Source organism: Nomascus leucogenys, chromosome 10 (genome assembly GCF_006542625.1).
Source record: "Nomascus leucogenys isolate Asia chromosome 10, Asia_NLE_v1, whole genome shotgun sequence".
In the NCBI taxonomy this organism is placed as follows: Eukaryota; Metazoa; Chordata; class Mammalia; order Primates; family Hylobatidae; genus Nomascus; species Nomascus leucogenys.
The window spans coordinates 77564051-77580536 of NC_044390.1; the positions used below are offsets into that span (position 1 = coordinate 77564051).

The window sequence follows — 16486 nt, forward strand, 5'->3', positions numbered from 1 at the left end:
GAGTCTCACTGTTGCCCAGGCTGGAGTGCAATGGTGCGATCCTGGCTCACTGCAACCTCTACCTTCTGGATTCAAGGGATTCTCCCACCTCAGCCTCTCAAGTAGCTGGGATTACAGGCATGCACTACCACGCCCAGCTAATTTTTTGTATTTTTAGTAGAGACAGGCTTTCACCATGTTGGCCAGGTTGGTCTTGAACTCCTGACCTCAGGTGATCCACCTGCCTCGGCCTCCCAAAGTGCTGGCATTATAGGTGTGAGCCACCACACTCAGCCACATTTTGCTTAATTAAAATGAATCAAATTAGACACTGCAGTGTACTTGTTATCTAGGTCCAAGAATCACTAAAAACCTTTCTGTTTCTTTTATACATACACATACACATCTCAAAACATAGTTATTTTTACTTTTTAAGTTATATAAATAATATACATTTTCAATATAGGAAAATGGGAAGATACAGATCAGCAATGGTCTTATGTACATCCTTGTAGCTTTTTCCCTTCGGACATACATATTTGGTTACAGTAATTCCTGCATCTCAAAAATAATACAGAAAGTGAAAATAAGTTTAGACTAGCCTTAACCTTAGCTCAGGTGCTAATTTATATATAAATCTATGTGCATTCATTTCAATTTTTACTTATAAAATCTAAAGTGATGCTGTTATAATACTAAAAGATTCCACTTTAAACAGCAGCAGTTTTGGAATAATTAAAAATTTGATTCAGGCATGCGGCTGATAAAGAATGAAGTATTACTTTTTTCATTAAAATAAGTAGCTTTCTACTATTGCATCCTTTGAAGAGAAGCATGTTCTGCTGGTTTGGCCACAAGCTCTTTACGTATAGATGGTTACTTTTAGTAAACTCTTCATTCATCCTGGCATTCTTGAAAATATTCGTCAAACATAGAGGAAGACTCATCTTCACGTTCCTGACACAACGGAAACACAAAATAGAAAATATATTCACTTCCCCTCAGTCAGAACTAGTATGTGTTTAAATATTTTTCAGGTAATACCCTATGTGGAACTAATTACCCAGCACCAGCTCCATGTGTTGCTTATAGGTAACTGTTAATAGTAAGAAAAGGCATGATTGACAGATTTTTTTCCAGATATGTAGTAAATTAATGTGCTTCTATCTCAGAAGCATTTCTCATTTGAATTTACATTCAAGACGATTCTTGGATAATTTCCTGTGATAGTGCTTTACTTCGCTGGTATAGTGGTCAGGAAAATAAAAAATAAAAGAATAAAAAAATGCTTTGCTGATACTATCATTAGTTCTCAATGACATACGTGAGGGCAGCCCAATTTCACCTCCTCTTTACACATACACCCAGGCTCTGAGTACACACAGGCTTCATCATACTGCCTCAACAAAAGTAGAGTAAAAGTGATACTGCTTGTGGAGTACAGTGTTAGTCTCAGAGATCACCCAGAAAAGCCCAGTTAACTGCCATCAATAAGACAAAAAACTAATTTAAGGAGTCGCCTGGATTATGCAAGAGTCCAGTGAGTGCTGGCAAATATTTTTATCAAAAGCTAACAAACACCCCAAACCAGAAATTACCTTTGGTTCTTTAAATTCTAGGTCTTCTCCATATTGAATGGCAAAATCAATATGCTGCAATACAATGTTCATGCTTTCTTCATCTGACTGATCGTAAGGTAAAAATCGAACCATGCTGTAGTCATCAATCTACAAGTTGCGGATTTCAAGAAAAGTTCATTCTGAAGTTGTGCAAAATACATAATTTTCAACTTATATTTGAGTTTTATAACCATTTGTACTTCTGAATAAAAACACTGATGTGTTTACAGGAAGAGGAGGAGAAGGGATAGCTAGACACAGAGAGTAAATCATTGATTTTTCTGACTTCTGACCTGCTAGAACACTTGTTAGCTTATTACTTTAACTAGACACTGTTTCATGGCTATTTATCTGAATTCAACAACCACTGGAAATTTCACTGGAGAACAAACAGTCCTGAACTCTCCAAATGGCTTGAAATAATGACATGTTAGTTAATTTATTGGCCACTACCAATAACTACTTCTAAATTAAACTGCTGACTGACCAGCCCACAGCCCTTTTCCCTCCTACACTTTGCAGAAAATAGGGTTGAACTGTGCTTTTTATATGGCAAATGACTGGACACAGGCAAACACTCTGACCAGGTGTTTAGGAAAAAAACCAAAAAAACTTCAACTTTTTTTTTTCTCTTTTTTTTTTTTTTTGGAGACAGAGTTTCGCTCTTGTTGCGCAACCTCCGCCTCCCAGGTTCAAGCAATTCTCCTGCCTCAGCCTCCTGAGTAGCTGGGATTACAGGCATGCGCCAGCATGCCCAGCTAATTTTGTATTTTTAGTAGAGACGAGGTTTCACCATGTTGGTCAGCCTGGTCTTGAACTCCTGACCTCAAGTGATCCACCCGCCTTGGCCTCCCAAAGTGCTAGGATTATAGACGTGAGCCACTGCGCACCTGGCCCCATTTTTGTTTTTGTTTTTTTTTGAGATAGGGTCTCTCTGCCGCCTAGGCTAGAGCACAGTAGCATGATCATGGCTCACTACAGCCTTGACCTCCCAGGCTCAAGGGATCCTCCCACCTCAGCCTCCAGAGCAGCTGGGACTACAGGCATGTAACATCATGCCTGGCTTTTTTCTTTTTTTTGAGACGGAGTCTTGCTGTTGTTGGATCAGGCTGGAGTGCAATGGCATGATCTCGGCTCACTGCAACCTCCGCCTCCTGGGTTCCAGCAACTCTCCTGCCTCAGCATCCCGAATAGCTGGGATTATAGGCATGCGCCACCACGCCTGGCTAATTTTTATATTTTTTAGTAGAGACAGGGTTTCACCATGTTGGCCAGGCTGGTCTCGAACCCCTGACCTCAGGTGATCCACCCACCTCGGCCTCCCAAAGAGCCGGGATTACAGGCGTAAGTCACTGCACCTGGCCTAATTTTTTTTTTTTTTTTTTTGAGACAAAGTCTTACTCTGTCGCCCAGGCTGGACTGCAGTGGCGTGATCTCAACTCACTGCAACCTCCGCCTCCCGAGTTCAAGTGATTCTCCTGTCTCAGGCTCCCGAGTACTAGGATTACAGGTGCACACCACCATGCCAAGCTCATTTTTTTTTTTGTATTTTTAGTAGAGACAGGGTTTCACCATGTTGGCCAGGCTTGGTCTTGAACTCCTGACCTCAAATGATCAGCCTGCCTTGGCCTCCCAAAGTGCTAGGATTACAGGTGTGAGCCATTGCGCCTGGCCTAATTAAAACAATTTTTTTAGAGATAGGGTGTTGCTATGTTGCCCAGGCTGGTCTTGAACTCCTGGACTCAATCTTCCCGCCTTGGCCTGCCAAAGTGCTAGGGTCACAGGCATAAGCCACTGCACCTGGCCAAAAAATCCAAACTTTAAAAGCTTACCAGTCCACATATAGCTTTAGTCAGTTTCTTGAATTTTTTGCTTCTTAAGTCACTTGTAGAATCTTCTAATAAAGAATACATGTCTGGATCTAAAAACCTTTAAAAGACAGAAAGACTGATGAATTCAGGAGACTAGGTTTATAAACCAGCCAAACTTCCCATCGAAATAAAACAGAAGGTTCATCTCTGCAATTGAGATCTGATAATAATGGAAGAACAGTGAACTCACTTCTCAATTTCCTTTTTTGCTTTTTTACTCAGCAGATCCATTTTTGTCATGATGTTGACTTGTGGAATTTCTAGAGAGATCATGGCACTCAGGGCTGCCAAGATGCCAGAAATAAACTGAAGGAAGAAACAGAAAAGGGAAGATGAACTGACTGTTGCCAACAAAGTTACCTGGTCTTTGCATAAAGAGTCTTCTATTCCTCACTGGAACAGAACTGGCCTAAATAAAAGAAATGCAAGCTGGACGTGGTGGCTCATGCCTGTAATCCCAACACTTGGGGAGTCTGAGGCGGGCAGATCACCTCAGGTCAGGAGTTCAAGACCAGCCTGGCCAACGTGGTGAAACCTTGTCTCTACTAAAAATACAAAATTAGCTGGGCGTGGTGGCATGTGCCTGTAATCCCAGCTACTCAAGAGTCTGAGACAGGAGAATCACTTGAACCCGGGAGGCGGAGGTTCCAGTGAGCCAAGATTGCGCCACCACATTCCAGCCTGGGCAACAAGAGCGAAACTCGGTCTCAAAAAAAAAAAAAAAAAAAAAAAAAAAAAGAAATGCCAGTTCAGAACACGTGGAAAAGGCAAAATTATTTATATTTTATTAAAAGTAATGCTAGCCATATAGAAAAAAAAGTTCCCTAATCAAATGCTTGACTATTGGTTCACAAAGGTGAGAGAAGATATAGATAACATACAGTGATCACAAATTTCAATTTAGACAGCATTTTAATTTCCTTTCCCATTTAATATTCCTTAAGAGCTATTAATAAAAAATTTGATCTAGGTAGTTCATAAACTGGATAAAAGGTCCTCAGAAAATTAAAAATAGACTATTTTATAAAATAGCCATCTGCTTCAGTTTTTTCTCCCCCCCACCTCCTCTTTTTTTTTTTTTTGAGACAGTCTCACTCTGTCACTCAGGCTGGTGTGCAATGGTGCGATCTTGGCGATCTCGGCTCACTGCAACCTCTGCTTCCTGTACTCAAGCGATCCTCCCACTTCAGCTTCCCAAGTAGCTGGGACTACAAGTACAAGCCACAATGCCTGGCTAATTTTTATATATTTTTTAGAGACAGGGTCTCACTCTGTTGCCCAAGCAGGTCTGAAACTCCTGGGCTCAAGCAATCCTCCTGCCTTGGCCTCCCAAAGTGCTAAGATTATAGGTGTGAACCACTTCACCCAGCAACCTCAGTTTTTTTCTTGGTAAGCAGTTCCTCCTAAATCTCTATGATATAATAATTTACTATTTTTGATTAACAACATATTATAATAATTTAATAACAAAAGGGATAAAGTAACTCTGGAATCATTTGTGAAATGTTCAGAATCACACAATAATTAAAGGAACTGTCATCTGCTTGAACTCATAGTTTAAAAATCTGTAAGAGACTTTGGGAGGCCAAGGCAGGTGGATCACTTGATGTTTGAGGTCAGGAGTTCGAGACCAGCCTGGCCAACATGCTAAAACCCCGTCTCTACTAAAAATACAAAAATTAGCCAGGCATGATGGCACGCACCTGTAATTCCAGCTACTCAGGAGGCTGAGGCACAAGAATCACTTGAACCAGGAGGTGGAGGTTGCAGTGAGCTGAGATCACGCCACTGCGCTCCAGCCTGGGCAACAGAGTAAGACTCTGTCTCAAAAAAAAAAAAAAAAAAATCTGTAAGAGATTTAGCTTCAGACCTTGAATGACTCCACCATGAACTGAGAATCAACAAGAAAAACTCCACAGACTCGGAACTCCCACTGCTCAAGCTGCTGGACCAGCTGTTTCATCACAGGCAGGTGAGTGTACAATTCAATCTGACCTACATGAAGAGTATTGCAAGAATTTTAGAAATAGCAAGTATGTTAAATCATCAAGTTAGAGGAAACAAATTTTCCCCATAAGATGGATAAAAATAAAAGCCAACACATTTTTCAGGGGCCTACAGCCTCTCAAAGCAATCATAAAACCTAAGGTACTGCCACCATAGGAATCCCTAACTATTAAGTTTTATGTAGAAAATGAGGTTCTCTGGTTGGGCAGGGTGGCTCATGCCTGTAATCCCAGCACTTTGGGAGGCTGTGGCAGGTGGATCACTTGAGGCCAGGAGTTCAAGACCAGCCTGGCCAACATAGCGAAACCCCGTCTCTACCAAAAATACAAAAAAATTAGCCAGGCGTGGTGGTGCACGCCTGTGGTCCCAGCTACTCCTTGGGATGCTGAGGCACAAAAATTGCTTGAACCCAGGAGGAGAAGGCTGCAGTGAGCCAAGATCACGCCACTGCACTCCAGCCTGGGCGACAGAGTAAGACTCTGTCTTTAAAAAAAAAAAAAGAAAGAAAGAAAATGAGGTTCTTCACACTTTAGTTTTCTGCTAATCAATGTGAGTGTTATTGGCCAGATACCATGGCTCACACACCTGTAATCCCACCACTCTGGGAGGCTAAGGTGGGAGGACAGCTTGAGCCCAGGACATTGAGACCAGCCTGAGCAATATAGTGAAACCCTATCTCTACAAAAATAAATAAATAAATGCTACAAAGATATCTATAGTTTGGGAATACTCATCAAGCTGTATACTTATGACATATATACTTTTCTGTGGGTATATGTATGGTCAATTAAAAGCAAGGGGAAAAAAGTGAGGGCCATAAATGGTCAAACCCAGGTTAGGCTCAAGTTGAAAATTCACAATTTGGGCTGGACGCAGTGGCTCACACCAGTAATCCCAGCATTTGGGAGGCCGAGGCGGGTGAATCACCTAAGGTCCAGAGTTTGAGACCAGCCTGGCTGACATAGTGAAACCCCGTCTCTACTAAAAATACAAAAATAGCCGGGTGTGGTGGTGGGTGCCTGTAATCCCAGCTACTTGGGAGACTGAGACAGGAGAATCACTTGAACCTAGGAAGTGGAGACTGGAGTGAGCCAAGATGGTGCCATTGTACTCCAGTCTGGGTGACAGGAGTGAAACTCAGTCTCAAAAAAAAAAAAAAGAAAATTCACAATTTGGCTTCAGAAGCCATGATGTGCTGTTATCTGTCTCCTACCAGTCACACCTCATGACAATTGCCTCTTTGTTTATTATGCTCCAGCCACACTGGCCTTTTCAGTGCCTTAAAACAGCTTTGTTCCCTCCTCCTGGGAGGTGTTCAGCAGGCTGTTCCCTCTGCCTTCCTCACTCTCAGCCTCCAGCCCAGCTGAAAGGCTGCCTCAGATGCCTCTCTAACTGCCATTATCTGTGTGATGATCTGTGCTACTCCTGTGGAATACTCAATGACAACTGAATATTAAATAATCATTTGGATGCTTTTTGTTTGTACTGTCTCGAGTTCTGCCAAACTGTGAGCTCCATGAGGCCAGAGATCATGGCTATCTGTGCTCTATGGTATTCCCAGTATACGAAGCAAGCACTTAATAGATATACATTTTTTTGTTTGTTTTTTTGTTTTTGAGACAGAGTCTCACTCTGTTGCCCAGGCTGGAGTGTAGTGGTGCGATCTTGGCTCACTGCAAGCTCCACCTCCCAGGTTCATGCCACTCTCCTGCCTCAGCCTCCCGAGTAGCTGGGACTATAGGCGCCCGCCACTACGCCCAGCTAATTTTTTGTATTTTTAGTAGAGACAGCGTTTCACTGTGTTAGCCAGGATGGTCTCGATCTCCTGACCTCATGATCCGCCTGCCTCGGCCTCCCGAAGTGCTGGGATTACAGGCATGAGCCGCTGCGCCCGGCCTCAATAGATATATTTAATAAGTCACAGCCATTGAATAAGAATAGCTTAGTACTTTACTGCAGTATAGTTTAGAGCTACAAATACTCTCCTTTCTCCTACTAAGGATGGAACTATCAAGACTTTAAGGAAGACAATGCATTCAAATTGTTGATTTACCTGGACAATCAAAAAGGATATAGTCGTCCTCTACATGGCCAAGACAGTTCTCCAGCCAGTCAAAATTATTGGCAAAGTACTCCATGCAAAATACCAATCCTCCATTGGGACCAAATCGCAGAGAATCATCCTCCATTACGTCATCCACCTCGATCAGTTCCCGGATGTCTGAAAAGGACAGATAGGGCCCAGAATATATGTGTCCCTTCAAAAATTGTTATCCTTACTAGAAATAGAACATAAAAGTTAATAATTACATACAAAACTCATATGCAGGAAATTATTTATGTACATGGCTTTTCACTGTAGCAGTGTCCATCAATAGAGAACTGAGCAAATAAATTATTGTACAGCCAGACAATGGAATACTACACAGCCATAAATGGGGAAAATCTCTTTAAGTATTAATAATAACACAACCTCCTAGGCATATTGTTCAGTGAAAAATGCAAGGTGCAGAACTGTGTAAGAATGCTATCATTGGTGTTAATAAAAGACAAAAATTCACTACATAGACATAATACATATACATCTTGAATTTTATGTGCACAGGCTATGAAAGAACACACCAGAAACTGGTAACACTGGCTGCTGCCAGGGAGGGGAGCTGATTGCTGGGATGCAGAGCTGAGAGGAAGATGTTTTCCTGTATACTTACTCTTTAGTACTTTTACATTATGAACCATGTGAATATGTATTACTTATTCCAAAAAAGTACAAAACCAAAAAAAGAAAACTGATTACCATTTCTTAACACAATGACACTAAGGAAACTATTTCACCTCCTTGAGCCTCACTTTCCCTATCCTGGGTTAGAAGGATGAGAACTATGAGATAATAAATCAAAATCACCATCAGGGGCTGGGCGCGGTGACTCATGCCTGTAATCCCAGCACTTTGGGAGGGTGAGGCAGGCGGATCACTTGAGGTCAGGAGTTCAAGACCAACCTGGCCAACATGTTGAAACCTGTCTCTACTAAAAACATAGAAATTAGGCTGGGCATGGTGGCTCATGACTGTAATCCCAGCACTTTGGGAGGCCGAGGTGGGGTGATCATGAGGTCAGGAGTTCGAGACCAGCCTGGCCAACATGGTGAAGCCCCATCTCTACTAAAAATACAAAAATTAGCCAGGCGTGGTGGCGCATGCCTGTAGTTCTAGCTACTCCGCAGGCTGAGGCAGGAGAATCACTTGAACCCAGGAGGCGGAGGTTGCAGTGAGCCAAGATCACACCATTGCACTCAAGCCCAGGCGACAGAGCAAGACTCCATCTCGCTTTCCAACTTGGACCTGGCAGAATGGCTCCCGCAAAGAAGGGTGGCGAGAAGAAACAGGGCCGTTCTGCCAGCCGTTCTGCCATCAACAAAGTGGTAACCCGAGAATACACCATCAACATTCACAAGCGCATCCATGGAGTGGGCTTCAAGAAGCGTGCCCCTCGGGCACTCAAAGAGATTTGGAAATTTGCCATGAAGGAGATGGGAACTCCAGATGTGTGCATTGATACCAGGCTCAACAAAGCTGTCTGGGCCAAAGGAATAAGGAATGTCCCATACCAAATCTGTGTGCGGCTGTCCCGAAAACGTTAATGAGGATGAAGATTCACCAAATAAGCTATATACTTTGGTTACCTATGTACCTGTCACCACTTTCAAAAATCTACAGACAGTCAATGTGGATGAGAACTAATCGCTGATCGTCAAATACATCAAATAAAGTTATAAAATTGAAAAAAAAAAAAGACTCCATCTCAAACAAAAACAAAACAAAACAAAAAATAGAAAAATTAGTCAGGTGTGCTGGCACATGCCTGTAATCCCAGCTGCTCGGGAGGCTGAGGCAGGAGAATCACTTGAACCCAGGAGGCAGAGGATGTAGTGAGATGACATGGTGCCACTGCACTCCAGCCTGGGCGGCAGAGAAAGACTCTGTCTCAGGAAAAAAAAAATCACCAACAGGAGAGGCTTAAAAAATTCTAGTATGGTTATCTTACTAATTTTTGGGAATCGGTATATAGAATCTTCTACCTTAGGTTTTTACTTATTTTTGTGCTCAAACCTACATTCTCCATTCATAAAGGACTGAGCTTCATTCACAGACACATTTATACTGACAACACCTTCCTACCCCTCCCTCAGCGGTAAATAACAGATAACTGATCCAAACTGGGACAATCAATCTGGCTTTCTTTTTAGACAGGGTCTCACTCTGCTTCCCAGGGTGGAGTGCAGTGGCATAATCATGGCTCACTGCAACCTTGACCTCGTAGGCTCAAGTGATCCTCCCACCTCAGCCTCCTGAGTGGCTGGGAATACAGGCACCCGCCAGCATGCCAAGCTAATCTTTGTATTTCTTGTAGAGATGGGGTTTCACCATGCTGCCCAGGCTGGTCTTGAACTCCTGGGCTCAAGCCATCCATCTGCTTTGGCCTCCCAAAGTGCTGGGATTACAGGTGTGAGTCACAGCGCCCATCCTAAATCCTCTTTTTAACTAAGCTAGCTTAGAGTGGTTTCCGTTTGCTGCAACCAAATGGTTCCAAAGTAATACGATGCCTTTTTCCTCAAAGATAAGCATTTCACATCTCCTCCTCTCCCTTCAATCTGCCTCCCCGCAACCTGCTCACTCATTAACAGAAATCAAAAGTTTCCCTTTGCACTTTAGTGAGTGCAAAGAGAACGTCCCCAAACCTAAAACAACCTGTCTCTCTCCACAGGAAATTATATCATACACTCAACAAAGCTGTAGGAGTCACCCTTGATTCCTTACTTTGCTATGCCTTCTTGGTTCAATCCCCCAGAAAATGCTGTTAATTCAACTTGCAAAATATATTGAATCTGTCTGCTTCCTTACATCTCCACCATGACCACCCTAGTCCTGGTGTACACCTGGCTAACTACAACAGCCGCAGTGCAGGTTGTACTTCTTTTTTAAATTTTGAGACGGAGTTTCGCTCTTGTTGCCCAGGCTAGAGTGCAATGGTGCAATCTCGGCTCACCAGAATCTCTGCCTCCCGGGTTCAATTGATTCCCCTGTCTCAGCCTCCCGAGTAGCTGGGATTACAGGCATGTGTCACCACGCCGAGCTAATTTTTTTTTTTTTTTTTTGAGACGGAGTCTCACTCTGTCACCCAGGCTGGAGTACAGTGGCGCGATCTCAGCTCACTGCAAGCTCCGCCTCCCGGGTTCACACCATTCTCCTGCCTCAGCCTCCTGAGTAGCTGGGACTACAGGCGCCCGCCACCACGCCCAGCTAGTTTTTTGTATTTTTAGTAGAGACGGGGTTTCACCATGTTAGCCAGGAAGGTCTTGATCTTCTGACCTCGTGATCCGCCCGCCTTGGCCTCCCAAAGTGCTGGGATTACAGGTGTGAGCCACCGCGTTTTTGGTAGAGATGGGGTGTCTCCATGTTGGTCAGGCTGGTCTCGAACTCCCGACCTCAGGTGATCCACCCACCTCGGCCTCCCAAAATGCTGGGATTACAGGCATGAGCCACCACGCCCAGCCATGCAGGTTGTACTTCTACTCTCAACCCACTAGAGTCCATTTTTCATCTGAGCACTTGAGTTATTTTTTAAAACATAAATCAGGCCAAGTGCAGTGGCTCATGCCTATTATCCCAGCACTTTCGGAAGTCAAGCTGGGTGAGTTGCTTGAGCCCAGGAGTTCGAGACCAGCCTGGAAATCGAGACCAGCCTGGAAATCGAGACCAGCCATGGAGAAACCCCGCCTCTACAAAAAATACAAAAATTACCCAGGCATGATAGTGTGTGCCTGTAGTCCCAGCTACTTGGGAGGCTGAGGTAGGAGGACTGCTTGAGTCCAGGAGGTTGAGACTGCGATGAGCTGTGATCAGGCTACTATACTACAGCCTGGGTGACAGAGTGAGACCTTGTCTCAAAAACAAAACAACAACAACAACAAAACAAAAAAAGGCTGGATGCAGTGGCTAACGCCTCTAATCCCAGCACTTTGGCAGACTGAGGCCAGCAGATAGCTTGAGCTCAGGAGTTTGAGACCAGCCTGGGCAGCATGGTGAAACCCTGTCTCTACAAAAAAAAAAAAAAAAAGTATAAAAATTAGCCAGGCATGGTGGCACGCACCTGTAGTCCTAGCTACTTGGGAGGCTGAGGTGGGAGGATGGCTTGAGCTCAGGAGGCAGAGGCTGCAGCACTGCATTCCAGCCTGGGCAACAGAGCTGTATCCTGTCTCAAAAAAACCAAAAAGCCCCCAAAACGTATATCAAATGTCAATTCTTTCCTCTTCTTAAAACCCTCTAGTGGCACCCCACTGACAACAGGATAAAATCCCATCTTCTCATGTCCTGTTAGCCCCTACCCACTTCTTTCTTTCAGTCATTATGCTTTAGCTCACTGACATCTTGGCTTTCCTGGAGAATACCAAATCCTTTCTCACCTCCAGGCTATTTATTTATTTATTTTATTTTTCAGAGATGGATCTTGCAATGTTGCCCAGGCTGGACTTCAACTCCTGGGCTCAAGTGATCCTCCCACATCAGCCTCCCAAGTAGCTGGGACTATAGGCACATGTCCCTGCACCCAGCTTGACATATTTATTGATCTAAATGTTCTCTCATTTTGGAAGGACTTTCCTCAGCCTGAGGAGCATATTACCATCCTTCAGATCTAGGCTCAAAGATGCCCTCCTCAGAGTCACCATCCTCCCTGACAATCATAGCTAAAGCAACCTCTCTCAATGAGTACTTCTCATGAGCCTGTCTGCAGTCATCACATTCTGTAACATGTTCATCATGTTGTTTATTGCCTATTTCCTAAAGGGTTGGTGTGGGCAAGGATAATGTCTGTATTATTCTCTGCTATAACTCTGGTGGCTGGCATAAAACAGGTGTTCAACAGACACTTGAATGAACAAACTAAAAGAATTAAAAAAAACAAACCCAGGCTCCTGACTTATAGTGATCAGCAATATACCACATGATTCACTACAGCAGGACTAAGGACAAAAGGGACAGAATGAAAGGGTGCTGAGGGAAGTGTCCATTTCCTTTTTTTTTTTTTTTTTGAGATGGAGTCTCGCTCTGTTGCCCAGGCTGGAGTGCAGTGGCGCAATCTCGGCTCACTGCAACCTCCGTCTCCTGGGTTCAAGTGATTCTCCTGCCTCAGCCTCCTGAGTAGCTGGGATTACAGGCATGCGCCACCACGCCAAGCTAATTTTTTTGTGTTTTTAGTAGAGACAGGGTTTCACCATGTTGGTCAGGCTGGTCTCGAACTCCTGACCTCGTGATCCACCCGCCTCGGCCTCCCAAAGTGCTGGGATTACAGGCGTGAGCCTCCGTGCCCGGCCCCATTTACTTTTAAATCTTACATCAAAGACCAAGAAAGGATACTGTCACACATATCACCATGAACAGATGTGACCAAATGACAAGCTCATGCTATTTACCATAAAACCAGGGATCCAGACTATAATAAGTATCTGTGCTAAGCAGCTAGTACTCACTGCCTCCTCAGCCCTCACTGTTCCTGAAGGTGGGGGTAGCCTCTGCTCAGGACTTACCAGCCATCACGGAGTAGTTGAAGTGTTCTGCTGCTGGATCCAGGTTTACAACTTGGACAGACCGGTTGAGGGCTTCACAGTGCTGGACCATGGTGGCACAGTAGGTGCTCTGTAATGTCACAAGGCATGACAGGTTAAAGCAACAGGTAGTGTAGTGCTACCTTCCATACCCTGGAATACTATCCACTAAGGTCAAAATTATGCCTTCATCAACCAAGAGGCTGACTGATAACAAGGGAAAAAGATACCTGACTGGGCTGCAGATTCAAACCTGACTTAGACTCATGGGTAACTCTGGAGAATTTACTTCTCCACTCTGCCCCTCAACTTTCTTGTCTCTAACTGGGATGTCCTCCATAATCACTAAGGCTCCTTACTGTTCTAACATGTGACAAGTGGTATTTAAAGGGAAGATTTCTGGTTACATAGTGTAACACCTAACACAGTGTCTCTACAGGGACTTGTACAGTCCAAACAAAGCTTTAGGTAGGATGGTCAGGGATGATGTCTCTGAGTAGGGGATATCTTGAGTATATGAGAAAGAGCTTGCCAACCTAAGGGGAAGAGCATGCCAGGATGAAAGAACGCCAGGGTCAATATAGTCTGGAGGTGGCTATCAGTTTGTAACTTTTGGTTTACATAATTCTTTATCCCTTATGTAGTTGTTACCATACTATGTTAAAATCTGGGGCTGGGTGCAGTGGCTCACACCTGTAATCCCAGTACTTTGGGAGGCCAAGGTCGATGGATCACCTGAGGTCAGGAGTTGGAGACCAGCCTGGCTGACATGGTGAAACCCCGTCTCTACTAAAAATACAAAAATTAGCTGGGCGTGGTGGCATATGCCTGTAATCTCAGATACTCAGGAGGCTGAGGCAGGAGAATCACTTGAACCCGGAAGGCAGAGGTCACAGTGAGCTGAGATCACACCACTGCACTCTAGCCTGGATGACAGAACAAGACTCCTGGCTCAAAAAAAAAAAAAAGTCTCTAGGCTACTTGTCTGTGTCATCCTCTGTTTAAAGGCAGAGATGTGTCTTATTCAGTTTCCCAAGCACAGGGACTAGCACAATACCTAGTACATAATAAATACTTGATAATTGTTTCTAATTGATTTATTATGTTTAAAGATAAGCTCCACAAGGGCAGGGATTTTGTGCGTGTTTTTTTCCCCACACAACCCCCAGGGCCCAAAACAGTGCTTGGGATAAAGAACATACTCAACGAATGTTTCTGATAGTAAGCATCAAAAGCTTATAAAGATACTTGTTTAACACAATCAGTCCAAAAATTAAAATAGACTATAGAAAAAACATTCATCATGCTGTTCTCTCAGTGCCTTTACACATACTGTTGTCTCTGTCTGGAATGCCCTCTCCATACATCACACACTGTCTTTTTTTTGCAAAGGTTCTCACTGTCACCCAGGCTGGAGTGCAGTGGCACCATCATAGCTCACTGCAGCTTTGACCCAAGCTCAAGTGATTCTCCAGCCTTAGCCCACCGAGTAGGTGGGACTATAGGCTCTCGCCACCATGCCCAGCTAATTTTTGTATTTTTGGTAGAGACAGGGCTTCACCATGTTGCCCAGGCTGACCTTGAACTCCTGGGCTCAAGTGATCTGCTGGCCTCAACCTCCCAAAGTGCGAGGATTACAGGCTTAAGCCACCACACCTGGCCACATCACACTATATCTTAATTGACAGGTCATCTATTTGTCTTCCCCAAAAGACTACAGACTCTGGGTAAGTAGAAGGCCATATGTATCTTAGTTACATCTACATGTTTTTTACCCAGAATAAGTCAACAGCTTAGAACAAGTGTTTGTTAAAGTCTGAGGCCACACAACACCTCCACAGACACTAGTGTTTCCCACATTTTTTTTTTTTTTTTTTTTTTTGCAACAGTACCTCTGTCACCCAGGCTGGAGTGCAGTGGCACGATCACCACTCACCACAGCCTCAACCTCGTGGGTTCAGGTAATCCTCCCACCTCAGCTTCCCGAGAAGCTGGGACTACAGGTGCCTGCCACCAGGCCTGGCTAATTTTTGCATTTTTTTTGTAGAGACAGAGTTTTGCCGTGTTGCCCAGGCTAGTCCCAAACTCCTGGGCTCAGGCGATCCGTCCACCTCCATCTCCCAAAGTGATAGGATTACAGACGTGAGCCACCACGCCTGGCTATGTTTCCCACACATCTGTTATTTGATCCATATCTTCACCATTCTCACTGTATTTGAATGTTCCTAATATCCCCTTAATATTTGCTTACAAGAAAAAATTTTATCCCTACTGTAAAGTGAAAACCAGTTATATTTGACCTAACGTGAAATTAGACATAAAATTATATAAAATCTTTAAATGTTCTTATTTTTAGCTAAATACAGGTGCCTATTAAAAGCTCTGAGACTAAGAACTGCTCTCTGAAAAGACTTGGGGATTAAAGAAGTGCTGAAGATACACACTAGCACCGAGTACAATTTCTCCTAAACGCGAAGTTAAGAACTGAAAGAGAAATGAAAAGGGAACAATTTCCTCAATACATCATCTGATGCTCCTTAATGTGGGGTCCATGTACCACCTAAAAGCACCTTAAATACCAAAAGTCCATGTCCCAAGTTCTGAGAAACAGTAATTAATGAGACCCCACTTTACCCTCCTGGGAGCGAGACAGGGCCGGATTCTGGAATTTAGACAAAACTGGGTTTATATTTTTTTGCTGGGCAAAGAACTTAACCTTTCTGTGTCTCGTTTTCTGTAAAATGAGAAAAATGAGATCTCTCTCACAGGGTTGTTGTAGAAATAAGCGAGGCGTTTAATCTGCTGCCTGGGGCTTAAGTATACAATAAATATTAACTACCATTATTTCCCTTTCAAAACAACAACAAAAAAGAACGTGAAGCCAGACAGCAGAAATGAGTTGCGTGGGCTCTCAGGGTTCCCAACACACACACCCGCCGGCTCACTCCCTCAGGACCCAATCTCCCGCCTCCCACGAACTCCTACTTTTCTCTCCTTGTCCCCGCAGATCCTCACCTTCCCGCTGCCCGCGGGGCCCATGACCAGCTGCGCATACCGAGGCATGTTGGCTCCCAGAGCCGCCCGCCACACTCCTTTAGCCTTCGCACCTCCCACTGAGCTCCGGGAAAGTGAAGTGCGAACCAATCGCAATCCACATTCTTTCTACGTCTCCAGTTCTACCACACCTCCTACTACGGGGCACACCGCGGGCCAAATCCCGTGAGAAACGCGTCCTGAGAAAAAAGGGGAGGGGTGAGGGAGAGGATTTGCGCGTGCGCAGAAGTAGTTGTTGGAAATCGGCCGTTGGGATGCAGTCTAAGCTTGGATACATGGGTAATAACTGACAACACATAAAGCTCCGCATCCTTGCGCTGCGTGCTTCGGTCCGTGGTTTGCGTGCAGACA

General features: G+C 44.2%; 1 protein-coding gene and 1 pseudogene across 2 annotated transcripts; one reads left to right on the top strand and one right to left on the bottom strand.

The window, feature by feature from the left end:
- Window positions 1-318: 318 nt before the first annotated feature.
- On the bottom strand, window positions 319-16217 carry GPN3 (GPN-loop GTPase 3). The gene is made up of 8 exons (XM_004089435.2): window positions 16097-16217; window positions 13064-13172; window positions 7530-7697; window positions 5340-5464; window positions 3660-3775; window positions 3431-3527; window positions 1578-1706; window positions 319-936 (listed from the first exon to the last, which is right to left on the bottom strand). The coding sequence occupies exons 1-8, from the start codon at window positions 16142-16144 to the stop codon at window positions 874-876; spliced, it is 855 nt and encodes a 284-aa protein (XP_004089483.1). The 5' UTR covers window positions 16145-16217; the 3' UTR covers window positions 319-873.
- On the top strand, window positions 8819-9258 carry LOC100602158 (annotated as a pseudogene). The gene has a single exon (XR_178915.3). The product of XR_178915.3 is annotated as a 60S ribosomal protein L31 pseudogene (transcript).
- Window positions 16218-16486: the final 269 nt, after the last annotated feature.

Coding starts and splice junctions, on each gene's coding strand:
- GPN3 (XM_004089435.2), bottom strand. CDS start 16,144: ATGCCTCGGTATGCGCAGCTGGTCATGGGCCCCGCGGGCAGCGGGAAG. Junction 5,465..7,529: donor TATCCTTTTTGATTGTCCAG/GTAAATCAACAA, acceptor CTCTTCATGTAG/GTCAGATTGAATTGTACACT. Junction 937..1,577: donor TAGAATTTAAAGAACCAAAG/GTAATTTCTGGT, acceptor CCGTTGTGTCAG/GAACGTGAAGATGAGTCTTC.